The sequence below is a fragment of the Arctopsyche grandis genome, chromosome 10, assembly GCF_051622035.1.
Source record: "Arctopsyche grandis isolate Sample6627 chromosome 10, ASM5162203v2, whole genome shotgun sequence".
In the NCBI taxonomy this organism is placed as follows: Eukaryota; Metazoa; Arthropoda; class Insecta; order Trichoptera; family Hydropsychidae; genus Arctopsyche; species Arctopsyche grandis.
The window spans coordinates 10,729,611-10,756,724 of record NC_135364.1 but is presented as its reverse complement, the minus strand read 5'-3'; the positions used below and the strand labels follow the sequence as shown (position 1 = coordinate 10,756,724).

Below are 27,114 nucleotides of genomic sequence, written 5' to 3'. Positions count from 1 at the left end.
TTATTTATTTCACTCAAACTATTTACATTTTACATTTTAAAGATTCCTCTTGTGCTGTGTGGTCTTTAAAAAATAAAATAAAATATGTAAAACAAGAAAACTAGAATTAAATAAGGTACATAAATACGTACTTATATTAGATATTTGTACACAGTGGTGTAATGCTAAATAAAAAATTACCAGGGCGGAGTTTAATTTTTACGACCCCCCCCCCCCCGGCTTTTTTCGTTACTTAAAAATATGTATCCTAATATTGGCCGTACAAATATTAATAAAAAAATCAAATGCTTATTAACTTGAAAATTCAATCAAAATGGTCTGAGTAAGTTATTATTTTTTGCGATTTAATAATATACAGTTCTGATGATTCGATTTCGGCATCGTTCAAAGTGTCTATAATTTTTTCACTGGGTTGTTGGGCTATTTTTGAAAAATTTTCTGCACTCATGAGAGTCTGCTCACAATATTTGACAAAATTTTATATGAAATATAAGCAAAAATATTTTTTAATTGTACTCAAAAAATAAATTTATATCAAAGTACCAGGGCGGTGACCTGGCCCGACTACACCACTGTATGTACATACATTTTTTATCATTCTTGTGATTTTTTATCATCACAAGAATGATAAAAAATCTTGTTAACAGCGTATACTTACATACCCAAATCAAATTTAAGGTCCTTCCTTTTATAAACTTGAATTTCCTTTCTTTTTCCACTTTATTTAGTTATTATTTTAACATTAGATGAAATTAATTTTGCCAAGACTAATTGAGAAAAACCTCGCCTCAGTTGTTTGTATAAAGTAAAAGAAACTTATTTGGGGGGAGAGGGACACTGTAGGTATTTCTGAACAATGAGAGATGTTACGAACAGTGCTGGTTTTAGGGGGGGGCTACGTCGGGCGGCGCCCGAGGGCGCCACTCCATGCACCGAAGGCGCTTTAAAATTTAAAATTAGGGCGCCAAAGACCTTAAATTTTTTTAGATCAGTGTGCTAACGGCAAATTTGAAATTGAAACTTATCTCCGGTCTACAGTGTTACAAAATAATTTATCACAATTTTCTAGGGGCGCTTAGAAAAAATTGCCCGAGGGCGCCATATGGTGTAAGGCCGGCACTGGTTAAGAATATGATTAGTAGGCTGCGTATAGACACCGTGCTTTTTCCAGGAATCGGGGCGGTTTAGCTCTATTTACAAAGCTAGAGTCCAAAAAAAAAGTTTGGCGAACCTTTTACAATGCATTTACAACAATTAAACAATACGCAGCACCCTCTGGGTCCGGGCTTTAATGATTAGTAAGCAGTTTATCTGAAACCGGGAATCTTGGCTGTTCCGAAAGGTACCTTTAGGACGCCTGGCAGCTCTAATGTAGTAGAAATATTGATATAATCCGACTAGATCACAAGTTATATTTGGTGGAATGTTTGAAAAGCGTCGATTGCTGATCTCCTTGTGATTGAAGTGGTGTGTCTTTGTAATTGGCATTGGCCCGCAATAAATCGAGGGTGTGGTCACAGCATAGGACGGGAACGGCTAGCGGGGCTCCAGGCACAGGTCACATGGCGAGCTGAGGGCATGGGAAGGTAACGGTGCCCCAGCAGGACTATCATCATAAACAGTCCAACGTGGCCACATTCGCATATTATAATGGCGATGGTTCGTGCCCTACTACCACCAGGAGGGGGACTTCTCCTACCGTGATTTATAGACTTTGCCGTGCCTGGAGGCGGCTCGCCACTTGCGATTGTACAAAAAACCACGACGTTGTCATTCTCACATTGCAGTGGGAAAACGTCCTAGAACAATCGCATGTCACAACTAAGTCGAACTTTCAAACATAGTTAGACAGCCAGACGTAGCAATTCTGACTGCATTATTAATAATGGCATAGCATGTACATATTATGTCTGAGGAATGAATTCGTATAAGGTTGCAATCTACACTCATGAAAGGGTCTGAATTAAAGTCACCACAAATTAAATAAATATATTTGGGGGTAATATGTAAATTTTCAGTCCTATACATTGTAAATGTTACAGTGAATCTGTATTGCTCGGTAAAATTATGCTTTAGCCAATTCAGACGGTGAAAGAGTATCACACAAATCAGGACATTGAAAAAATGCTGTTAACTTGGATGCTAGATCATAACAGCACCAATTGGAAGAATGCGGAATGAGAATTCATGAAAAATATGGTATTCCATTCAAGAATGTGATAAATAGACCCCGTATGAAGCTGTATTTGGAAAAACTGCAAAAGTTGGTCCATCAAATTTGTCTTTTGATATTATTAAACATGTATACAAGTATACTTTCACTGCTAGTATTAAATCAATATAACATATATACTTACATTACATCATTATGGCAGTATTCTCAATACAAATGGATTCAATTGACTAAAATGGATTCAAACAGTATGAGTTTTCCGGAAATATGGAATGTAAGAATTCAAATTAAGAGGGCACTTATGGTAGTGTCTAAAAAAAATTCAAGATATCTGTTTTACTTCAATTCAATATTCATTTGACATGTTTTTGATAAAAAAAAAAATATTTTATTCTACATAGATATATACCAGGAAGGCCTTACAGATAAACCCTAATGCGCCTTCCTAGATTATTAATTACAAACATAACAGCATTTTTTTATTACATATGTAAATCGCTGTATTTCGAGGCTGAAGAACACGAAGTTAACAATTAATTAATCCATAGACATCTATGGGTTAAGACTTTTACATAAATTTTTACTTATTGTTATAAATCTAATTCAGATATTTGTGACATGGGTAGGATGAGATTATTGCTAATTTGATGAAGGAACCGTTTCAACAATGAAATCAGATAAATTGGCAAACGATCGACTTGATAGGAAACTAAATTGCTTAAAAAATTGCTAGGAACGATCGAGTCACAAATATCCAAATCTGACCAGTAGTATTAAAGATTAGCACGGCACCAAACCCGGAAATCTCTCAGTGCTTAACATATACGCAACCACCGAACCAAACTGCTGGCAATTATGAACCCATATTCATAATTGGATTGAGAAAGATTGTGTTATTAAAAAAAGATAGCTTCGAGTATGATTTTTATTTTCAGGCTTGCTTGAAGAAAAAGATTTTTGCTATTGAAATCGAAACATTTTGAAAGATCAACCATTTGAATAGATTCACCAAAATTAAATAGTATATGATGCATTCTCTATAAGGTTAGTTTTTATCTAAGAGCTTTAAATTCTGAAAGGGTTATTGATTTCATTCCGTGTTGAGAATCTTCTTATAAAATGCGATTCATAATCAAATAGTTTTTCTCACTTATAGTGCAAGTTGCCCATAAGTACTGACTAGGCAGACTTTCCTGATTGAGAAACATCAGTTGATGAATTTTCCATCATTTTAAGTGATAGCTGTATGATATGAAATATTAGGTTAAAAGTTTAAAGACCAAAATAAGATAATTAAAATGTTTGTTATTAATACTAAGACTTTGAAACGAACAATAAATTACTTGCCCTTTTAATTATAATATAAAAATGATTTAAATGTCAACACATACATAAGTAATGTACAATCAATAAAGCGAGTACAGTAGAAAACGAGTTAAACATTTGCTCATTGTAAACAAATTATACGTGTAAGTCAAATTATATTTGTAGTATTTGCATATCTGCAATACAGAATCATCTTCGTTTAATCTCCGAAATAAAAATCAAAGCCCAAATTTGGAACAATAGGAAAATATAACCAGATGTAATCACCCCCGTATAGGTAAATTATCCGATGAAAACCCACATAAGACTCGTGTAAATATATCCTACAAAAATATGCATTACAGTAACTTCTCGCGTGCGTAAAACTTTCAAATATTCCTTCAGGCCCAAGGTTAATAAATATCCTAACGGGTGTTAGAACATAAACATATATTCACAAAGTTGTTGAGTAACTAGCGGGAGCCGTAAGGTCAGCGTCATAAATTAATGACTCAACTTACACTACAAATTCTACAGGTTTCTTAACACAATTTGTTTGTATTATTTAACATTGACCATTTCGTTTAACAAGATCCTTCCCACAAATCAAAAATACATTAAATGGCATTGATTATGTATTTCTATACTTACCGGAGCTTCAGATGGCTTTTTCACAAATTATTGATAATCGAAAACACTCGTTCTGTAGCCGCATTAATACCAGGTAAGCAAAATGACGAATTTGATAACTTTTGTGATGAACACAATAAATACAATTTTCGTTAAAATGATTGAAAATTTTAATCCAATGCTTATCGATGGGTGTATTTTCATTATTCCATTAGTTTTTCAACGTTTACGTATTTTTTCAAATATGAAATTTCGTCAAATAATTCATTCTCCGGTACTAGATATTCGTATTCAGGCAAATATTTTTTTATGAAAACTATGTTTCTTCCATGTTGCTTCAATTTACTTCACGTTTTTAAGTAATCCATTTAAAATTAGTAATTTCCTTTAATTGTTAACCCCATAATTCTGCTAGAATAATACCATCAAAATAAAATACATGGTCAATATTTTGTTTAAATGTGCGAATTTATGTTATTCCAAATTATCAAAAATCTTTTTTACTTTATTCTGCATAATGTCCAGAAGGAAAAAGGGAAAACACAAGAGAAAAATCTGAAGCAGCATAAAAAAAACTAAATAAAAAGCGTTGTTTTGTATATTGAATGTATTCAATGTTTTTCTGTCATTTTATACAACTTATAAGATAGAAAATAACTTTAGAATTTCTTGAAACTCTTTTTGGAGCCTTTGCCTTTAGTGACCTTCAACACATTGAACCGAACAGTTTTGCAGAGAGGTCGGCATTCTCCGATGGTTACAACATCCCCGATTTCAACATCCCTGTAACAATAAACAAGCGTATTAACAAAAAATATAAGAAAATATAAATACACATATATAATTTTAAAAATTCATCAGAATAGTGAGAAAAAAAACGATATCATCAAATATGTATCAGAAGACCGTCGTGTAGTTATCATCATATTGAAAAAAAGTCAAAATTTTCAAAAACATTTGAAACAAATTGACTCGTTTTGATTTTGAAAATATTTGGCATTATCAAAAAATAAAAAAATACCTGAAGCAGGGCGAAAGGTGGACAGACATATTTCTGTGTCTTTTCTCGAAACGGTTATATTTTCTGATGTAGTGCAAATAATCTCGTCGGATAACGATGGTCCTTTGCATTTTCAATTTTTGAACGACACCGGTGAGAATGCGACCACGAATGGTGACATTGCCGGTGAAGGGGCACTTCTTGTCGATATATGTGCCTTCAATCGCCTGAAATGATTTGAATACTTTTAAATACAATACGAGACATTCAACATAAACGTGCATTGTATCGTTATAACGATCAGTAGAGACTTTATGTCTTCAATTTTGTATCAGAAGACCGTCGTCTGAATCATCATGTTAAAAAAAACAGTTTATTTCAGCAAGAAAACACTAACCATTAGAACAGACATTTGTAACATTTTAAACCAGGAATCTTTGAAGCATTGAGAGCAAAATCGTTATTGCACCAAGTCAGAAATATGTATTTTTAAAAACGGATATATGTATATTGCACTGATACATTGATAGAAGTCTCAGAAAAACGTCTGCTTAGTTTAGAATCTCCAAAAATTCCCAGAACCCAAGTTAAATTTATAATAGTCGAACTAAGTCATGACTTTAATGGGCACTTATTGGTTATATGGGCGCAACCCAGCATAGAGTATACACAAACGAATACACGGCAGTTAAATGAATAGTCTCTAGTTGTCGCAGTTTAAGTTAAGTGACAGTACGCAACCAATGAATGACGTTACATCGAACAATATACTGAATTCGGGGGAAACTCACATTGACAAAAACAATGTTGAGTTATTTGAAAAACCAAGGTTAGTTTTCACAGCGATTGCAATTTTTAGCGTTCATGGCAGTGTAAAAACTACAACGTAATGGTCAGTAACATTTTCGATGAATAGACAAATTGTGACTAAATATTTTAAATATGCAGCTGTCGGACAGAAATAAAAAAATTTCACATACTGCAGAAAATTATTTACCCCGATTCTTGGCGAGCCTACCAAATTAATGTAACTGCCATGTATTCGTTTGTATTGATGTAAATGTGTATACTAAATGCTCGGTTGCGCCCAAATAACCATTTTGGACATTATGTTAATTTTAAAGTAATTTATATAATATCTAAACCAGTCATGGACAACCTCTTTTGAATCACAAAACCAAACAAGTAATTTAAAATTGTCACAGAACAAAAGTAAGTAAAAATTTCTATGAATACGATTTTCGCTAATTAAATCTTTACCTGTTTTTATTTGAACTAGTAGATAGTCTCAATTATTGTTAAAACCAGGGATTAGGTGCCTGGCCAAAATTGACCAACACCAGCTTTATTTTATGATTTGACTCTAAATAGTAATCGATTTTAGTACGATGGATTTTTCTTGGCAACGAATAAAATTATTAAAAAAAAATAATAGCAATTTTCAAAATATAAAAAATAAAGTAATTAAAATCACTAAAAATTGACTAGTGACCCAATTTATTGAATTATTGGTAATGAAATAGGTATAAATAAAAAGTAAGTACGTTCATGGTATTATATGTGTATGAAATTTATACACAAACAAATTAATGTAATAAAAGAAAACCAAAGAAACATCAGTTTTTGCCAGAACACATCAAAATATATGCAATGAAATTGTCATATTGAGTTTCCAGAAACCAATCAAATGTAGAAAAATAAGTTTTCTAATGTAAATTTGAAAATGGCTAAAGCTAAGTTGTCCATGACTAGCCTGAAAAATGGTGCAACTTTGCAGTATAGTCAAAAGTCAAATCTTTTATTTTATAATTACATAACCAATTTGATGTAAAATTTAAATAAGCGTGTTTATGAAAGAAATGAAAAACTGAAATCACACACACACACAAAGATAAACCTTTCATTTTCCCAACACCAAAGACATCAATAAAAATATAAAAAATCTATGAAAGAAATATGTATAAGCAAAAATTTTTTTTTGAACTTTAAGACAAAGTGAATGTTAGCATTTAATAATAGAAAAATGGAATCATTGAAACACAAAAATAAAAACGCCAAAACATGCAACTATTAATTTTCATGCAGTTAAGTTTTCCATAGAATTATACTATTAAGCTTACCAGTTCCACGTAGATATGAGTTAGTAAATTTATCGCATCTGAGAAGTTATTTACGAATATGAAAAAAAAAATCTAAATTAAAGAACCGAATAGTATGTATTTTTTAAACAATATCGCAATGATCTGAAGAAATAATAAATAATATGAAGTATATAAAGTAAGGACAGTAAGATGGGATGATACACGTAAACAGATGAATGTTAGTAAATGCATTAAAATGAAGATAAGTGAAATAAAATGACAATGATAATCCCCCCCCAGGCACCGACAGCATATTCTGCGCTATCCTGAAAACGACTCTCGAGTACATACCTCGCGTGGAGTACGGAAACCTAGCCCCACGTCACGATGATATCTCATAAACTTCTTCTTCAATCCGCCTTTGCGGTTGAAGTTGACGGTCGGCTGCTTCTGGAAAGCTTTTTCTGTCTGCAGGCAGAAATAAAAACTACGTTAAACACACCATGCACAAACAGAAAGCACGGCACTGCCACATACCTCCCGTGGAGTTTTAAATCCCAACCCAACATCCCTGTGATAGCGCGTAGACTTACGCCCTTTCTTCACATTAACGCCCTTCTTACGGTTCAAAAATACCGTGGGCTGTTTTTGAAACGAACGCTCATTCTGCAAATTCGCACACAAAGTTTATATTTTGAACACAACGTCAATACAGTCAACATCGAGACGAAATATTACAAGCCGTAGAATAGAATCAGAGTTCGATTATAAACTCAATTGTACTACAACAGCTTAGAAAAATACAAAAGATTAGAAATATATTATAAATTATCTTGGAAATCGAATTAGAAAAATACATCTTGAATATATTTTTTCACGTTTTAATAGATGAAACTATTTCAAGCCAAATGAATCAAAGACTGAAAGCAATATCCTAGAAACAATCGATTTAATTTTGTATCACTTACATCCATGAGAGACTTCTCCCTGTATAATAATGCAAGATGACATGAGTGAGCAAATTTTAACGATTAACCCAGATGTAGTCTCATAATAAAAAAAATCTGATGGAAAATATTTAGGTTACAAAGGCTGTAGAAGACTGAATTGAATATAATCTTTCGAGGACATTTCACATAACTTGAATATCCATCTTGTATCCAAATCAAATTTAAGACAAAATAAAAGATCAATATAAATGCAAATATGACATACATCACATGGCGTGTAGTGTCAGAAATGTATGGGCGCCATTTTCAGTACAAACCAATTTGAGGTTATGCACCATATCGACCAATCAAACGTCAGAACAATTGACAACAGCCACTCGATTGATGGATACAAGGATGATGAGAGCAAATAGCATTGGACTATATGCAGCAAGAGGATTTAGGGCTAGAAGGGAAAGTGGCAGTGACGCGAGGCAGCCAGCCATGGTGCGGCACCACGTGGGCAAGAACATGGCGGGCGCGGCTGAGGGAGAATGGAGGGGCGGCGGAGCGGGGCAGGGGTTGAAAAGGGGGCGAAGGGGCGGGGGGCGCCACCGGACAGGCGCTGCGCCCTCGCCGTTCGCCCCATCGAGAGAGACGCTACACACCTGGTCCGCCATGTCGACGCCGGGGAGAGGAAAGACCCAGCCGAGACCAGTACTACCAACGACACTGTGAAACTAAACACGACCATACACGGCCAGTCACTCTTTATTTTCCACAAATATATAAATATATTTTACGCAAACTTATCACAGAAATAAATTGTGTTGGTTATTATAAAAAGCTTGCATAACAAATTTTTTCAATAAAAGTCTTATAAATATCTAATATTTTAACTCCATGATAAAAACTTTGTGCACAAAAAGGGGGGGACACAAAAAGGTGCGAGTGTTAAAGCTACGTAGTTGCAATATGCGCTCTAATTTTAAGGGCCTATAAACAGTGAAATGTTATAATAATAGAAGTGGCTTTAAGGTCTGACCGTACTATATGACAATCGAACGATCCGAACTTCACAACAGTGTGTGACAATATTAGGTAAACCGCACTTGAACGACAGCGATGCGACACTCTGTAGTAAATTATGTCAATCATTCGTTCGGTACCTCGGAGCAAAATGGACGAAACGGACGCTATTAAAGTATCTTTGATATGCGAGGAATAAGAACAATCGAGAAAAACCAAAAGATTGTGGCTGCATGCTATTTCAAAGTCACGATATGAAGAAGGAGAATAATTGTCTCAAGGCAACCCCCCACTCAACGACACTGCGACACCTTGCGTTGGTCGAAAAGTCAACTTTGACGCAAGGTGTGGTTCTGCGTCATGCATGTTATTGAAACAAGAAATGTATTCGAAAGAGCGCTTCTATTATTATAACATTTCTCTGCCTGTAAAATATCAGCATTTTCATGATACTGCCTGCAATATGATCATGTAGCCCGGTGACATATCCGCGTTGCCAATAACTATTGCTTCAGTATTGCACGTATGGGAGTGTATTTTCCAGTATTGCTGCCATATGATATCGCTCGCCATGCGAATATACGTGACAATGTTTCATTCGCACTCTGTCACTATTAGGGACTAGTGTTGTGCCCGTTGCCGAAACCGCCCGTCAACGGGTGGTTTCGGAAACTAATTGATGTATGATATAAATTAAATTAACAATACGAATAGCAATAATTAATCGGAATCGGAACTAAAACAGAAATTGGGAATCGGAACTGAAACTGACATCGGGAATTGGAACTAAAACAGGGATAAGGAAACGGAACTGAAACAGGAATCGGGAATCGAAACTGAAACAGGAAACGGGAAATGGAGCTGAGACTGAGATTTGAAATCGGAATTAAAGTACAATTCTGAAATCGGAATTGAACCCGAGACTTTTAAGCAACCATATTTATTTATTTAGATTCTGGACAATTTGAGTTTCGATCATTATTTGAAACAACTGTCTAATTGAATTAATTACGATTTGCTTGGTCTGTGTTGCCAGTTAATGTATCTATTTAAAATTGCCACACTTGATACTGAAAATAAACAAATTCCAGACCTTGTAGGATGCAGGACGATGTGTTGACCGTATCCCAGCCTATGAAAACTCGATTGGTTTGTAAGAGGATCGTTTTAATTATGTTCAGTTGATACAAGAGCAGTCGCGGCTTTTTACTAATTTTTAGAATTGTTCTGTAATTTCTTTGTGACTAATTTTTTAAAAACCTCTCTTATATTTCAACCTATTTGCATCTCATTTTATTGTATGCACATAAAGCTGAGAATTCTCTTATTCTTTTATATATTTTGTGTTAAAGCAATAACACAAAAATTACATGAGGCGTGAAAACCAATAAAACTTGAAAATTTATATTTTTTTTTGCTGTCAGTATTCACCAAAATTCACCATCGGTTACTTTAAATAGATTGTGGCCGACTAGTTAGTCGTCCAGATTAGATTCATGCACTTTCATATACATATGTACAGATGTTTTAAAGTGGCTTGCAGAAATATTTTTAAAAAGTGTAAGAAAGAATGAACAATCAAAAGTTTCGAATTTATTCTCTTACTCGTGCTTCTTGATAAAATTATTTTCTGCAGCCGGACTGATGTACACGAAGATTCGATCCAGATTGCGCGATTCCACCATTGATGAACTGGCCTTTTTAAGCTCATATTTTAATTCAAAGAATCAATAAATATAAGGTTTTTGTACAAATTGAAATTATATATATGCTTGTGATCTTTAAGTGAAGATCACAAGTGAAGTTTTAATAATTTGCAGAGATCCTGGAATTTAGGATGACATAAATAAAACATAGATAAAGTAAAAATCCTACCGCGGATCGAACTGTTCTTGGATTACCACTTCTTGGATTATGACATACATTTTTTTTAATTTTGTGAAATCATATAAATATATTTTTTATACTAAATTTATTATGAAACTGATGTTAAATTATTCTACAAGTATCATAATTCCATTGCCCGTTTTTTTTTGTAATACCTGTTTCGATATTTACGATACCGGTTTTGATATTTATAATACCGAAATACCGGTATTGATGTTTTGTCCGGTATTGTAAACCTAATTACATATTTCCAAAATTATAAAAAGGTTTGGTAATACTACTTGTTCGCTAATAGTGCAATGAAATAATATTTATCCCTTTTTTATGACCTAAAATGTGACAATCTGACCAGCTTTTACATATTTTTAAACAGAAAGGAAAATTTATTTTAATAATTCTGAAACAGTTACATAATGAAATATAGTTGCATAATTTTTTCCGGATTTTTTCCCCCGGAAAAATTCTAAAATCTTAAAACCAATATAAAATCTTAAATATGTTTTATTCTTTATGTAGGTACACATAATCTATATATGTAACTAAATGTTAAAATTCCATTATAATTTGTTCAAATGTGTGTAATTCTAACAATATTTTGAATTTCACAAATTCAGATTGCCTACTGTCCTAAATTACTGATACAAATTATTTACTCTCATTCGAGTTAACTACATCTGAAAGTTTTAATTGTTCATGAGATTGTAATTCACAAGCTGTTAATATTTTAGCAAGTTGTGTGAGTAAGGAATCTCTAAAATTTTGTATTTTCTGATGACTTATATTTGCATCATCATCATTATCACTACCACTATCACTATCACTATCATTTCGTAATTTTGAATAGTTGTTTTGGCTATTGAAGTTATTGAATCCTTGATTTTCGACATAAAACTGTACAATAGACCACATAGTTTTTCGAAATTCCCATAAAGTGTCAGCAGAACTGTAAAATAATATTTATATATTAAAAATAATTAATATTGGATTACATTACAATGCAAAATAAATTTACCTAAGAGAACATTCTAATCTTATTCTTCCATTATTAACGCCAAAAATAGCTTTTTCACCATCTTGATATAGTTTGTCAATCTAAAAAAAAAAATACACGTGGCACGTATCAGTCATATAAGTAAGTAAATAATTGTATCATCTTTTTAATACTTTTTAATAAGATTAATGTATATAAAACTGTGTATAATGAATAACAAAAAAATATATATTAGATTATAGATATTGTTATACCTGAGAAGAGAAAAGAAAAACGGTCAGAGGTGATATTAGAGAAGAATCTTTAACCAAAACGCCTCGTCGTTCCTGAGAATGCACAGCACCACAATAAAGGAGAATAGCAGAATTGGTCATTTTATTAAGTTTGTAATTAATACTTTCTGATGACAAGAAAGCAGTTTGTCCATTCCTAGAATCATTAAAAGAGAAACAATTTATTATAAATTTAATGTTAACATAAATAATTAATATTATAAAATCTGTAACGCAATTTAGAGAAAGTTCAATAAAGAATACTATATTATTAATACCAAAATTCCACCTTTAATTTACATATTCGGAGAAAAAATATTTTGTGTTTAAAAGTTTAAATTCAATATATGAATAAATGGACTACTTACTCTGTCAAAAATTTGTTAATTTTAGCTAATTTCCCGACGGTTTTAACACTTGCCTTCAAGTGCAAAAACGTGTTAAGTCCTGATAGTAATACACCTTTGCAAAGTTCATCTGCCGTAGAAAATTCATCTTCATTTTCAAGATTATAGCGACCATCATTGTTGACATCATTTAGCATTTTACATTTTACTAAATGACCAATACTTAATTCACGTAGGCCTAATTCAGAACAAGAATCAATATAGGAAAACAATAATTGATCAATATCATACATAAATAACAAAGTACTATACTTTGTAAGGAGTCTAATTTTTCTTTTCTCAGAAACCGTTCTTTGCAGAATGCATTTGCAACTAGATAACCAGATTGTTTCTTGATATTTTGATACTCTTCATTGACCCAATGAATAGCTTGATGGTCAGATGATGGATGATATTCTTTCTTCAAATTACGTATATCTACAAATAAAAATCAATATAGTAATGGGAAACCATGTATGACAAAAGATTTATTTTTTTAAAAATAACAAATAACCTTCTTTGTTTTCAGAAAAACCAACAAAGAGTTCGTGATTGTTTGACAAAACTGTCGAAATATCTAGTACAGGGCTAGCAACTTTAAATATAACCGAATGAACCAACGCTTTCGATAACTTTGGATGCGTTGTAAAAGTAGCAATCCTCTTCCCAAGAGCTGTCAAGTTTTCTGACAGATCCAAAGCTCCTATTTAGGGAAAGAAAGAGTATACTCATTAATAATGTTTTCAAGTACTGAGATATTGAATTAAAAAATAGATATATACATATATACCCATATTAACTAGATTTTTCACAGCTACTTCAATGGACTCAGTACTGGGTGGTTGTGGAAACTTTTGAAGGAACGTCACAGCCTTATCATTGGCATTGTATAATTTACAATCTAAAACTATCTTTTCTAACGGTAAACTGAAAATAAAATATTTAAATAATGAACGATATGGTCTAAATATTGAAATAGAAATCATTAAAAATCTCATAAATTTATGAATCAATATGTATGTATGTACAAATATAAATTTTCGTTTGATTTTGGTAATTATAGTTCGATATGTGGTAATTATTTATACAATAATTACCACATATCGAACTAATATAATAATTACCGCAAAATTTCAGGAGTTGGATTATCGTTGAAAGTTTGCAATTTTTGCCTAGAATACATATGAAAACATTCACCGGATTTAACTCTGCCTGCTCTTCCCATTCTCTGCTTTACATTTGCTTTAGATACCCAATCACTGACTAATGAAGATAGCCCTAAAACAATACAAGTGAACTAAGTACATAAAAATATGCATATAATAATGATAGCCAATATTATATTAATTTGTGATTCAAAAGAAAGAAGTACCTTGATCATTGATAATTTTATTTTCCTTTTGAATGCCTGTATCTATAACATATGATACATCGTTTATAGTGATACTAGTTTCTGCAATATTAGTAGCAAGAATTATTTTCCGTATGCCTGGAGGTAAATGTGAAAATATTTTCTGTTGATCTTCATTAGAAAGTCTGCAATAAAATAAATTGGAAATAAAAAGAAAATAAGGTATATGTGTTAATATAGAAATATTTACTTGGAATGTATTGGAAAAATGGCACATTCCGAACTGCGGATATTGTTTTCCAAAATATCTTTCACTTTTTTGATTTCCCCCCAACCTGGCAAAAATACAAGAATGGCACCGTCGTCCTTTACCCTATGTACCCATTTAATCACTGTGACAACTTCATTTGGGTTCAGTATAGGTTGTGAATCTGTTAAAAAAAAATAATAAAAAACTTTAAATATTTATATTTTATTTAAAATTGTAAAAAATTAAGTTAACAAATACCTTCAAAATTACTGGCACGCCAAGCATTTCGTAAATATAATGAAACTTCCTTTGGCATATCTTCTAAGAAATAACTTTTGACCGGATGAGTAAGTCCAGGAACATTTAAAATTGGACAATTTCCCAGATATCTAAAAAAAAATCATAAAATATGATACAATCTCTTCAGTACAAATTTATTTGTAATAAAAAAGCAGTCTAATCATACCGGCTGAATAAGTCTGTATCCAAAGTTGCACTCATGACAATCAATTTTAGGTCAGGATTCATAGACATGGCACGCTTCGAAAGTGTAATAACGGCATCCGAATCTGCCGAACGCTCGTGGGCCTCATCAATAATCAAGTGGGTACACCCAGGTAACTAAAAATATATACACATACGTATATATAGACAGTCAAATCAAGAAATTATGTATAATGATATAAAATCTTATTTTGAATTACATCAGGAGTCGAAGTAAATCTGCGTAACAATGCTCCAGCTGTGCAAAACAAAATAGCCCCACCAGGAGGCCTTGACAACTTTGTGGACAGTCGCACTTGATAACCACAAACATCGCCCACCTGAAAATAAATAATAGATATTAAAACAAAATATATTAACGGTAGTGAAATTTATACAGGTTAACTGACCTTTTCATGTCTTTCGTTCGCAACACGATTAGCTAAACTGAGAGCAGCAACTCTGCGAGGTTGAGAAATTAAAATATCGCAATATCCTCCTACATTACGTTCAATCCAATCGTCCAATAAATATGACGGGACTCGAGTGGATTTTCCACAGCCCGGTGCTCCGCTTATAACTACGGCTCTGTTTTGGTCTATTGTTCGGATTATATCCTGTCTGAAAATACAAACAAATACTTCAATCATCATAATGTATGGAATTTGGTTTTTAAAAATAACAACAAAAAGGGTCATCAATATGTGTATAAAGAAAAGTGTTAAGCATTTACAAGAGTATGAATCTTGGGTCGCTTTTCACTACAGAAAGCGAAAGTTATGACCTCCATATGAGACCCACAAAGTGGGCAGAGGGACCTCATTTCGAATCGAAAGCGAAAGTGAGGAGAGATCACAGTGTGACGTATTTTGACGTCACACCAACGAAAACGAAAGTGCCTGACTTCGCATCAACGAAAGTGAAGGTTGTGTGACGTCACGAAAAGTGACGATGTGAAACGTCACAGGTCGTGACGTCTGACGTGACGTAGGCACACCTCTGGATTTGCGAAAGTCAATATTTCAGAAGATGGCGGCATAGTAACCATTTTATCGTCAGAGTCAGTGGCGTAGTGATTTCTAGTCGAATATCGATTTATTTTATGTATTTCTTAATTTCACTTCTTAGACATGACTTTTCTCGAGCAAATTTCTCGTGATAGTTCGCAAGTGCGATTTTAAAGGTTCTTTTTGTATTACAGACATGAATAATTATACAAATTATGTGTTAATAACCACAGTGAAGAGAAGCTTAAAAAAATTCGAGTATATTTTTTGAGGTTTGAGTTTCGTCAAAATAGTACAGAACGATGTATGCTCGGCATAACGAGGAGTGAAAGGAAACGGAATACGTGGGTGAGAAGTATGACAAGAGTAGATAGAGAGAGTGAAGATATTGAAATGGCAATGGGCGGGTCATTTAGCTAGAATAATGGAGTCTACCTCACGGCACCGAAAGTGAAAAGGTCGAAAAACGTAGAGGAGGTATGTAAATAGCAAATATCGGAAGGCAAAGATTGAAAATCGAAAGATAAAAAACCATGTGAAACGTATAAGAGGTTAGTAAAAAAGGGTGCATGGTAAACGGTACTATGTATATATAATATATATTAGTGGCATGCGGTGAAATTATCTCTCTTTTTGTCATACAGCCTTGTTTAATGTGTGCGCGCAGGATACGGGAGGAAAAGCCTGTTCCTCTTGTTCCTGTTGTATCCTGCTCGCGCAAATTAAGTGAGGATGTACGACGGGGGGAGAGAGAGTTTTACCGCACGCCACTGATATATGTATATACTAACCGTTTTTCATATGTATGCATGGTAAACGAACATTTTCGACTTTTTTACGGTCACCCAGAATAATGGACATGCATATATATGTTATATGCATTAACATAGTTTTAACCGTGACAGAAAACGGCGATTCCCATGTTTGAATGTAGAAGAAACTTGTCGAAATAATAAGATCGTACGAATTAACAATGACCTGAAGAAACGCCCTTCCACGATCTTGCATGTCGTACGATTCAGTGTGTTTGCGTCTTAAAGCCGCAGGCACACAGAATCGTACGGCACGGCATGCCTAGGTAGAAGCCAGCTGTGAATAGGCGTGTCTTATGTCATTGTTCATTCGTATGATCTTATTATTTCGACATTTTTCTTCTACATTTCATCAAATATGGGAAACTGTTAAACTTAAGTCAATATCACTGAAAACACTCCAGGGTATGAGTTTTGGCCTGGCATAGATCAGGCGTGATAACGTTTTTGACACGTGCAAAACTACCTAAAAAAACAAAAGCGTACAGTAAGTTACAGTAAATTGTATTCGCTAAATTGGAAATTTTGTGCAACAATACCCACTGCAGTTAAATATATGTAAGTCCTAGAAAGTACAGTAGAACGATCCAATACGCGAAATGAGGGCAGAGCTGCTCCCTTTACACTCAAACACTCCTCTTTGGTGCACTCGTTACACCGATGTTACCTTACATTTCTTGACCAATATGACCCAAGCCAGCAAACGTCATTCGGTCAATTAATTTTTATTTTTGGGTTGGATTTCAATTGACTAATGATAAATGGGTGGAGCATTGATTTCAATACTTAGTTCACAGTTCAGACCTTAAAGGAGGTTGAAGATTTTTCTCGAAAAAACGTTTTGAAACCAGCAGGGTAAAATGGACCCTACCCAGGGCCGCGCTTAGGAGTTTGGCCGCATGTGTGCAAAATTAAATCGACCTCTCTTTAATTTTATCAGCATTTGTTATACAAATTATATTAATAAAATTAAAAAAATAAAATAAAGTACATGCAAAAATCCTAGCTTGTGAGAAATTTAGTTTTGAAAATTTTAATGACAATAAAAATTAACCAGAAAAAGAGACAGAAAATCAAAACGTTTAGTTCCGAACAGGGCCAGACGACACGAGAGACTGAACGTTTTCAAGTTAGTTCATGAAAATATAGTGTTTTTACCCCCAATCCCACATATAGGACATTGTTCTTTCGATGACCAACCAATACTCAACATCCTTGATGAAATACATCTGGCATTCGCAAAAATAATAGAACATATAAGACCTAGCTCTATGCGGACAGAAGCTATACCCGCTCTCCCATAATTTCCCCGAATTATAGTTCGGGTGTGTTACAAGTTGTAACTTCCAACAGCAATCCACAAGTATACAACAAGATAGCTTAAATGCATTTTAAAAAGTACGATATCTTGTTTTGTATTTTTTAAGGAATATAATTTTTTCGATTCTCATTTCTTTGGGTCGCCTTTATATTTCGGCCGCCTGTGTGCGTTGCACACATCTGTACATATATTAGGCGCGGCCCTGGTTATATGTATAGGTTGACTTCATTGACCTTTAAACCGACTCTAAATAAAATGAAGACAGAAACAATTTCAGTTCTATGGTTGGTTCTTATACAGTCTTTGAAATATCTCACAGTGGATTAAGCATTTCTTCGCTAATTTTTACCAATTCAAACATTGTTTTTTGATACACTCTATTTTTCTTTAGTACTTGTTTAGTAGTGTGGCTTACGCTTCACGCTCAAAAGTATTATTACGTATCGCTGCGACATCACGTTTCGACATTTTGTCAATAGATGTCTCTAGTGTTAAAATCAGTATTCGTAAGCAATGCTCAAAATTGCTTTATACATATGTACATATATACAAGCCTGACGAGAGGGGGGGGGGGTATGCAAATAACCCGGAGCCCGGGTTCCCCGCAAATAAAATGTACATTTTTAGCAAAAGTATAAAAGCATTATTTGTCATTTATACTCTTAGGGTTTTTTGGACATTAAGCAAAATGGTATAACTGTTTTCGAGTGACGGATTTTACCTACTTTTTATGGCATAATAAAATTTAGGGCAAGATCCATTCTGGTGTTCAGAATGATCGGTTCCCTCGTCACAATATCCAAGACAAATTAGTAAAATAACTATTGGCCGATTAAAGCAAGTAACAAGCGGACAGTTAAAAGTACGAGATTAGTACATGTTTACATCGATAATAAAGATAAAATCTCTCACATTTACCTATTTGCAAATTTGCTATGAAAATTTTAACTTAAAACTGCAAATGTGATGCACGTACTATTCCTAGAATAATTCAACAGAAATATACTAATAAATGATTGATTTTAATCGTTAAAAGTATCCGTTTGTCTTTACACGACTTTAGAAAAATACGTTATTCAAACACGTTAAAATTTTGCTGTATAATTTCGAACGGTAGACTGGATTTAGTTCAAAGTTAGTTTTTAAATTGATAATATTTGTCGTTTACGAATTCATTTTTATTATTCAACTGTTTTATATGTTGATTATTTTAACCCAGAATGAACATGTATCAATCTAGTACATACATATATGTATATAGAGACATTTTAAAAAGCTCTCACAGAAAAAATCATCCCAAATTCAATACATTATTACCTACTATGTACCTGCTTTTCTATAAATAATATTTTATTTTATTTATTTTTTATTTTATTTTACATATATACCAGGAACACCTTACAGGAAAATCCCAATGCGCCTTCCTGGCCAATTACAAATACAAATGCAGCATTTTTTTTAATTATAAGTCGTTGAATTGCGAGACACTGAAAAAACTCGCAAATTAACGAGACATCTATGAATTGTACATAAATTTTTATTGTACATCCATCAAATTTCAAATAGTGGTGACATAGTAGGTAGGAAGGATTTTTAGCCAATTTTTTTTCCGGGAACCGTTTCAACAATGAAATCAGAGAAAATTGGCAAACTCTGATAGGAAATGATCAACCTGGAGTCACAAATCCAGGTCTGACCAACAGCATACTCAGGGATAGAACCCGGCACCTTCTTGACGGTAAGCAGAAGCTTAACGTCCGAGCTATGCTGCTGGCTTATTATAAGTTATATGTTTAATTTTTATTTCATGTATGACAGCATTGTTTTTAAAATGATTTTTTTTTACTAAAATGGGGGCCCGGATTTTCAAATTTGAACCGGGGTCCGGATTTTCTCTCTACAGCCCTACATATGTCCATATGAGTCAATGCGTTCGTACGTTTTTTTACTTATTTAACAATAAATTAAATGCATTTTAAAAAGTACTATGTCTTGTTTTGTATTTTTTAAAGAATATAATTTTTTCGACTCTCATTTCTTTCGGCCGCCTGTGTGCATTGCACACACTTGTACATAGTGGATGTTCATGTTCAACAAAATCAAGGTGACATGTCCGCGCGCGGTTTACTAGGAGCAAGCCGCGATCCCTATCATCGAAATGAGTCAACGAGTGGTAGGTAAAAAGCCATGTGAAACGTAAAGGAGGTATTTAAAAAAGGATCAACTTTCAACTTGAAATATATATTTGTAAATCTGTTTAAAAGTATTCATAGTGCGGACATGGCTCCACGCATGCTGTTATCGCATTCCGAATTCGTCAAGGCAATAATAATATTGACAGTGGAGATGAGTGATTCGCGCATGTGCGAATCCGTTCAAGGTGTGGTGACGTAGGTCGTGTTCAACGACCGTGGACCGGGACTGGATGAGAGAGGTCGATGCCAAGTTCAAAACATCCCGTCCTAGGGTTGGACTCGCCCAAGGCCAGTTTTCCGATCGAGGCTGAAACCGAGGCCAGGAGCGAGGACAACTTTCGGCCCTGGCCTCGCCTCTGTGGAGGCCATTGGAGGCCTTCACCCGGGAAAATAAGACCTTCGTTTTCAGGGTCCTTTTCCCCGTAGCCTCGGTCGAAGGGCATAACCCTCAGCGATTCGTTGACCTTTTTTGCCCGTCACCTTCCTATAAATATCTAAGGACAAAGGCCGCAAACAAATTTCAATTTTACGAAAATATGTATACGTATATATTTACATAATTGATTATGTGTGTACAACATTTGTGTATATTGGGAATGATTTCTATATGAGTATGCGCGAATTTAGAAATGAGAGTATCTCTAAAAGTATTGGTTGGAAAATTCTGAAAATTTTTATTTAAAATTTTCATTGTGCGTATAAGGGTGCTATAAACATACAATGCTGATATATGTACATATATATGTACATTTTTTTTTATCAGTATGGCAAGTTATTGTGTCTTAAATACTTATGCGACTCAAAAATCTTTAAAATTGAGTAGTAAAGATATTTAAAAATAATGCAAATTTTATAAGATACTAGCTGAACCCGGCATGCGCTGCAATGACACAATAACGCATGCAATTCCCGTTCCTGGTATTGCGATTTTCCGGTAAATTTGCATGCTCAACAATATTTTTATTTTATATTCATAATGATTTATAAATTATTGATATATTTACTATACTTTATATGAATAATTAAATATAAAAGGAAATGTAAAGTGTTTAGCTTTTGTTAGGAATTATTTAACATTTTCGAATAAATCATTTTTTTGTGTTAATCTTTTTCATCTTTATTCCTTTTTTATTTTTTATTTTCGAATACATATATGAAAATTATCAGGAATTAAAAAAAAAAAAACTTCATCTATTGTTACTATTCTACGTACATATTTTAGATATAATAAAAGAGGTATGTAATAAAAATAAGCTCATTGCAAGCTTTGTTTTCACGAATTCATATACTGCCATCTACATATATTTATTCTAAGCGTTCGATCTAAAAAAGGGGAATCACCCTTTCCAAGTTCTACACCCAAACACTACGTAAAAAATCCAAACTCAATATATATCTCAGGGACCCAAACCGAAAACTGGAATAACCGTTATTTTTGCCGGAACGAAAACCGATATTTTTTTTCGGTTCGGTAAAATTAATAATTCGGTATAATTTTGGAATGGTAGAAGTAATGGACAAACTTACAGAAATGTATATTAAAAATATTGAAACTTTTAGAAAAACATAATATCGACTGGATAAATATTTTTTTAAATGCACTAAATCTAATTTTCCACGAATTTTAGGAACGAAAAAAAGCTTTCGTTTTTTAGAACGAAAAAAGTTTCATAAAATAAAATAAGGCACTTCACAAATGAAGTTTTTAATCACCGGGTCGAGGAGACAAGAATGCGTTCGATAACGTGTGCGTAACTTTTATCCTGATCTCCAATAGAACAACCAAAATAGAGATTGTAAACTTTCGAAGTTATAGCTGAAATACTATGTAGTTATGTACTCTCTCACAAATATAACAAAAGCAATTTGTTTTTTACTTACGTGTATTCACAGCTACAATATTATTTTAAATCATCAAATTACCCAATTTTTAAAGAAAAAGTCGGCATTTAATAGTTGACAAACGCAACACTCAATATGAATACAAAGTACAAAAAGTAAATCGAATACAATTTTAAAAGTATCGTAAATACGCGTCAACAGGAAAAGATCACGGCGAGGACTAAATCAAAAGAACAAAATGTCATAGCGTCACCAAATCCTGTGAAGCGTTTTTCGTTTTATATTCTGGTTGTTGACTCTTTGAACATAAAAAGGTTGTTGACCCTTGACTGTTAAGAAATTCGAAAATTGGATGATTTCTTCCAATAAATAATACGATATTATTCAAAATTATGAAGAAATGTTACTCAAGAATAGCCAATAAATTAACAAATATTATTTTAACTCACAATCAAATAGAAAATGGAGATTCCTACTCTAGCGCATATTGTGCCTACTGGTGTTTCATATATGTAAGTCATTGTTCGGCCAACTCACTCAAGAGCTGCGAAGCGAACTAAATATTAGCTAGTATATTTGAAAGTGGCAGAAGTCCACTTTTATTAATTTCAAGAAATATTTTGCAAAAAATTGACTATAATGATTTGCGTTTAGCAATATTAAAAAATACTGGTGGCCTGTAATACGTTTATTCTGCTTTCCCTAGACTCTGGACATATCGAATTAAAAGAAATGATAACAATTTGTGAATTAAGTCAAACGGAAATAGTGTTTTTGGAACTGAAAATTCGACTTCCATATGAGAACATCTTATTACGTCATTTAAAGTCATTTACCGCTCTAATTAATGCGTTTAGATATAAAAATGTAAATAAAAACCAATCTTTATAAACTTAGTGATATATAAAACTGGCCAAATCAATGGAACGGGAAAAAATGTGTAAAAAAAATATTTTTTACTTTAAAATTCGCTAGATAATTAATTATAAGTATTTTAAAATAATTAAAAATCATAATATATAGGAAAAACATCTGAATATTGATATCAATACTTAATTTAAGTACAGCAATACTAGATTTTGAATTAACGAGCGAAAATTTTCCAATTCAGTGGGTCAAGCTTAGTAATAAGAAGAGTGGGTCAAACTTAGTAGTAATAATAGTAAGTGAAACGTAAAGGAGGTTTGTAAAAATAGATTAATTCTTAAATAAAAATTCTTGGAGAACCTACCAAATTCATGTAACTGCCGTGTATGTGCAAGTTAGTGTACTGATGGTGTTAGTGCAAGCGTGTGTACTGAATGCTCGGTTGCGTCCATATAACCAATAAGTACTAATGAATATTTTTTTAAATGATGCAAACCTGTAATCTGTTATTGGTAGATGACTTTCTTCTGAGCGTTTTTCAAGTTTATTAAGCAGGAAAGATGAGCGTTCCGCTACTAATTCCTTGTCCTTTTCGCAATGTGGAGTTCCAAAAATGGGATCATTATATTCAAGGCCTGATGCTATATAGAAATAAATTAATATGATTAATTTCTTTTGTTGATTTTTAAATGCTTTTTATTATTACTAAATTATGTTGACAATGCATCTTATATCTATTTTAATAGTTACTGATCTACCAATCATTTTCTATTTTACAATTTTATTTTATTTTTGTTAGTAATTAAAATATTATATTATTCTAATGTTAATATACAGCATAATAGGAAAAAGAGCTCAAAAACCTATTTACAATACTTATAAATGCTCATAATACATCTAATACATAATATTAATTAAAGACTCTCTAAAATCTATTTACAATTCTTCATATGATTAATATAGTAATCTTATATAATATATTAAATTTAGACAGAGTATTATAATTTTGCCCAGATTGTTTTGATTAAAATATAAATAAAGTTAAAATGAATGAATTGTAAAAGTATCGAAGTTAAAATTTTCTATGAAAATACTACTGTATATGTAGATATTTCATTATAGCGATGAAGTAAAAACATTTCGGTTGGTTACTTAATTTTTAGAAACATTTATAGACTTACCAAAATCCCAATTGTAGATATTTTCAGATTCACCTTCTAAAATAAAAATAACTTTTACATAACATAATATATTGAATAAATGAACAACAGAAAATAAAATAATTACAAATATTTTACCTTCTTCCATAAGTTCTGATGTAGTTGCGACATCTGATAACATTTGAAGATTATCATTGGGTTTTTTATTATCCTGGTTTATAAGTTTAACAAGTGGTTCTAAAATCAGAACATAAACAATTTTTTGAAATACATACGTATAGTGATTAGTTAATAATATTTGCAGTAAAATAATCTATATATGTACTAAATTCATGGGAACATTGATATTGTATTAAAAATATGTATTATATCACTCATTATGGTACTGACCAATATCATTTCGATACGTTTCAATCAATTTTTTCATAGAATCTTCTCCACCTTTAGGAATATTTACAATATTTGGCTGGTTGAGGCCTACTTTAAAATTAGAAATTATTTCTTCAGAATGAATTGGCAATCCAGCTTCGTTTATATGCTTATTTGTATATAGCCAGTGAAGTAATTTTAAAAATGGAGATTTTGCCGCGGCAGCTTTCGATGTATTTTGACTAAAAACAAAAATAATATACAACAAGCTTTAGCAATTACACAGTTAATCATTTGCGATATCAAGATAACAAGCGTAATATGAAAATTAAATAATATACATACATATAAAGAAAATTTAATTTCCTGAATTAATGCAATATTTGTTACTTACCCCTCAAATTCTACTATCTCAGGTTCCAATAATTTGATCCTACAAGTCCATGATGCTGCACTAGCCTTTGTTAATTTTATGGTTTTTAATGGAAAGTGTTTATAAGATATTTCAAAAACCTTTTTTTGAAGAGTACTCTGATAATTGTTCAAAGTTGCAAGGGGATTCGGGAAAGCTGTTTCTATTTCTATGCATTAATAATATTACAATATTATTAAATAAAATAAAAATGAAAATAAAATTTTTGATGGAATAAAATATTTTGAAATACCTTTTTCAGATATTTTATGTCTAGGAGGCAGTCTGATTCGCTTGGAATGTTGTGGCAGCGTATTCTTCGATACGTCTCTATTGTGTATACTGTCCAAATCTTCATCATCGTTAATGTTAAATGGATCGACCTCACCGAGACGACCTTCGGGTGTTTTTATTACGTTTCGCAGATTTCGTTTAGGTGAATCGGTGTGTGTCAATCTACTCGATAGATGTATGTGATTTGAAAGAGATGCGTTTCGAAATAAAACGTTTGATATAGAATCGTTAAAGTTATTTTTCGAATATATGTTGAAGCAATTTGAAGATAGTTTTAAATGTGATGAATTCTTCGAAAGTGAAAACTGAAAAAAAAGGCTATCATCAATCCGATACCAAATTTCTTTGTCATACATTTTAGTTTTAACAAATATACAAACACAACTAAAATGAAACTGTTGCAAAATATGTGTTGTAAATCTTTAAATATAAATATTCACATTAACTAATTTGAAATTAAATGGTAAATACTTGTCTTTCTTCCAAAACATGTTTGGTTTTAATCCATTTTGAGTAGGATGTATTAGGAAGTTTTTTGTTGTTAATGGTCTTCAGATCAACAACAATACTGTGAAACGTTTTAGCATCTGAAAAAAAAAATTGAGTAAATAGATATTGTAAGGAAAGACAGTTATATTTTCTAAAATTCAATACGACAGAACTGCATAATAAAAGCTCTTGCTTTTAGCTAGTAGTTAAAACTTTAAATTTGATCACAATCAGTACAATATAATAAGACTACTGTCCGCTTTATAAAGACGTCTGGGGAATTTTAGTATCTGACCTTACCATAATCTATTAACTACTATGTTCATTAGCTGCGATCTCATGAAAAAAATCTAGATTTGTCTGTTAAAGGCGATTTTATGGTCTTTTTATAGTTTATATAATACATGTATAGATTTATAAAAGATGGATCCTCAATTTGTGCTTATTTATACAAAATTGACGTACATTTTATGAACTCATACGTCCTATATTGATCCTAAATGATATAGTAATTTTTATTAAGAAGTTTCTTATGGTTTGAATACGTATATATATTAATAAGAAATGTCGTATCTTGAATTTGGTATTCTAATAATATCAATTAACCGCGTTATTGATGATATAAAAAATAAACAATGTGTGTGGAATGTTCTATAAAAATACAGGTTATGTTGAATAACACACGAGGAGATGGAAATGAGGGAAAATAACCTTGATTGAGTTGATGTGTTCCTAGATTTAGGGAGCTGCGCCCCCAATGACGGGGTACAACAGTCCCACGTGAGCCCCTCAAGCAGACCCACATGTTAAAACTTCAAATCTGACGCAATTACACCGGCCAAGTCCGCCAACCGTATTCGAGTGCTTTGACAGTTCGTACGCTAACGTATCGCTTACGGCCAATTTCATTTTACGTATTATTGAGTTATTTCTTAAATAAATAATGAGAATTCAATCATCATAATATTTTATAATTTGGTCATAAAATAATAGAATTTAAAGAAATTTATCCGATAAAATTATTCGATTTGACATTTATAACCATAGTGTGTATTTGTACAAAATCTGAACGGGTCTACCTCACGGGCGCAAACGCAAATATCGGAAGGCAAAGATCGAAAATCGAAATATCGTAAGTCGAAAGATCAAAAACAAAGGGTGCATGATAAACGGTACTATGTATATATATAATATATATGAGTGGTATGCGGTGAAATTATCTCTCTTTTTGTCATACAGCCTTGTTTAATGTGCGCGCGCAGAATACGGGAAGAAAAGCCTGTTCCTCTTGTTCCTGTTGTATCCTGCTCGCGCAAATTAAGTGAGTATGTACCGTTTACCATGCACCGTTTTTTTATCTTTCGACTTAAGATCTTTCGATTTCCGATCTTTGCGTTTTCGGGCGTTTCACTTTCGGGCCCGAATGGAGACCGAATCTGAACATATGTATAACACAGGCCTGGGCAAACTGCGGCCCGATTCCCAAATTGTTGGTTATTAGAGGATCACTTATTTTTTATGTTGAAATTCTTTTGGATGACTGTAAATATAGTATTTTACTTGCGGCCCTTTATTCGAA

At 32.7% G+C, this 27,114-nt stretch overlaps 2 protein-coding genes across 4 annotated transcripts; both read right to left on the bottom strand.

The window, feature by feature from the left end:
- Window positions 1–2,511: 2,511 nt before the first annotated feature.
- On the bottom strand, window positions 2,512–8,866 carry RpS11 (ribosomal protein S11). Of its 3 annotated transcripts, none has more exons than XM_077440413.1 (4): window positions 8,787–8,866; window positions 7,541–7,657; window positions 5,130–5,335; window positions 2,512–4,891 (listed from the first exon to the last, which is right to left on the bottom strand). In XM_077440413.1, exons 1-4 carry the CDS (start codon window positions 8,796–8,798, stop codon window positions 4,768–4,770), a joined length of 459 nt encoding a protein of 152 aa, XP_077296539.1. In that variant the 5' UTR covers window positions 8,799–8,866; the 3' UTR covers window positions 2,512–4,767. The 3 variants fall into 3 exon arrangements, with proteins under 3 accessions (XP_077296539.1, XP_077296540.1, XP_077296538.1); XM_077440414.1 differs by having other exon boundaries at window positions 4,690–4,891; window positions 8,405–8,816; XM_077440412.1 differs by lacking the exon at window positions 7,541–7,657 and adding an exon at window positions 7,727–7,855 and having other exon boundaries at window positions 4,693–4,891; window positions 8,787–8,854.
- Window positions 8,867–11,110: 2,244 nt separating this feature from the next.
- On the bottom strand, window positions 11,111–26,431 carry LOC143917557 (ATP-dependent DNA/RNA helicase DHX36-like). Its single transcript, XM_077439095.1, has 22 exons — window positions 26,247–26,431; window positions 25,518–25,633; window positions 25,006–25,351; window positions 24,735–24,921; window positions 24,362–24,582; window positions 24,110–24,208; window positions 23,993–24,028; window positions 23,308–23,452; window positions 15,178–15,388; window positions 14,989–15,108; window positions 14,751–14,905; window positions 14,543–14,673; window positions 14,285–14,465; window positions 14,056–14,219; window positions 13,808–13,961; window positions 13,474–13,610; window positions 13,198–13,386; window positions 12,957–13,121; window positions 12,666–12,882; window positions 12,280–12,454; window positions 12,047–12,126; window positions 11,111–11,977 (listed from the first exon to the last, which is right to left on the bottom strand). Exons 1-22 carry the CDS (start codon window positions 26,338–26,340, stop codon window positions 11,680–11,682), a joined length of 3,621 nt encoding a protein of 1,206 aa, XP_077295221.1. The 5' UTR covers window positions 26,341–26,431; the 3' UTR covers window positions 11,111–11,679.
- Window positions 26,432–27,114: the final 683 nt, after the last annotated feature.

What these genes read in the sequence shown, in the direction of transcription:
- LOC143917557 (XM_077439095.1), bottom strand. Translation starts at nt 26,340, where the DNA reads ATGTGGGTCTGCTTGAGGGGCTCACGTGGGACTGTTGTACCCCGTCAT. An exon ending in GATACAGACTTATTCAGCCG is followed by an intron (nt 14,674 to 14,750) that starts GTATGATTAGAC and finishes ATTTTTTTTTAG; the next exon opens with ATATCTGGGAAATTGTCCAA. An exon ending in TAAAATTATCAATGATCAAG is followed by an intron (nt 13,962 to 14,055) that starts GTACTTCTTTCT and finishes GTATTGTTTTAG; the next exon opens with GGCTATCTTCATTAGTCAGT.
- RpS11 (XM_077440412.1), bottom strand. An exon ending in GATTTAAAACTCCACGGGAG is followed by an intron (nt 5,336 to 7,726) that starts GTATGTGGCAGT and finishes AAATCATTTCAG; the next exon opens with GCGATTGAAGGCACATATAT. An exon ending in CACCTTTCGCCCTGCTTCAG is followed by an intron (nt 4,892 to 5,129) that starts GTATTTTTTTAT and finishes TTATTGTTACAG; the next exon opens with GGATGTTGAAATCGGGGATG.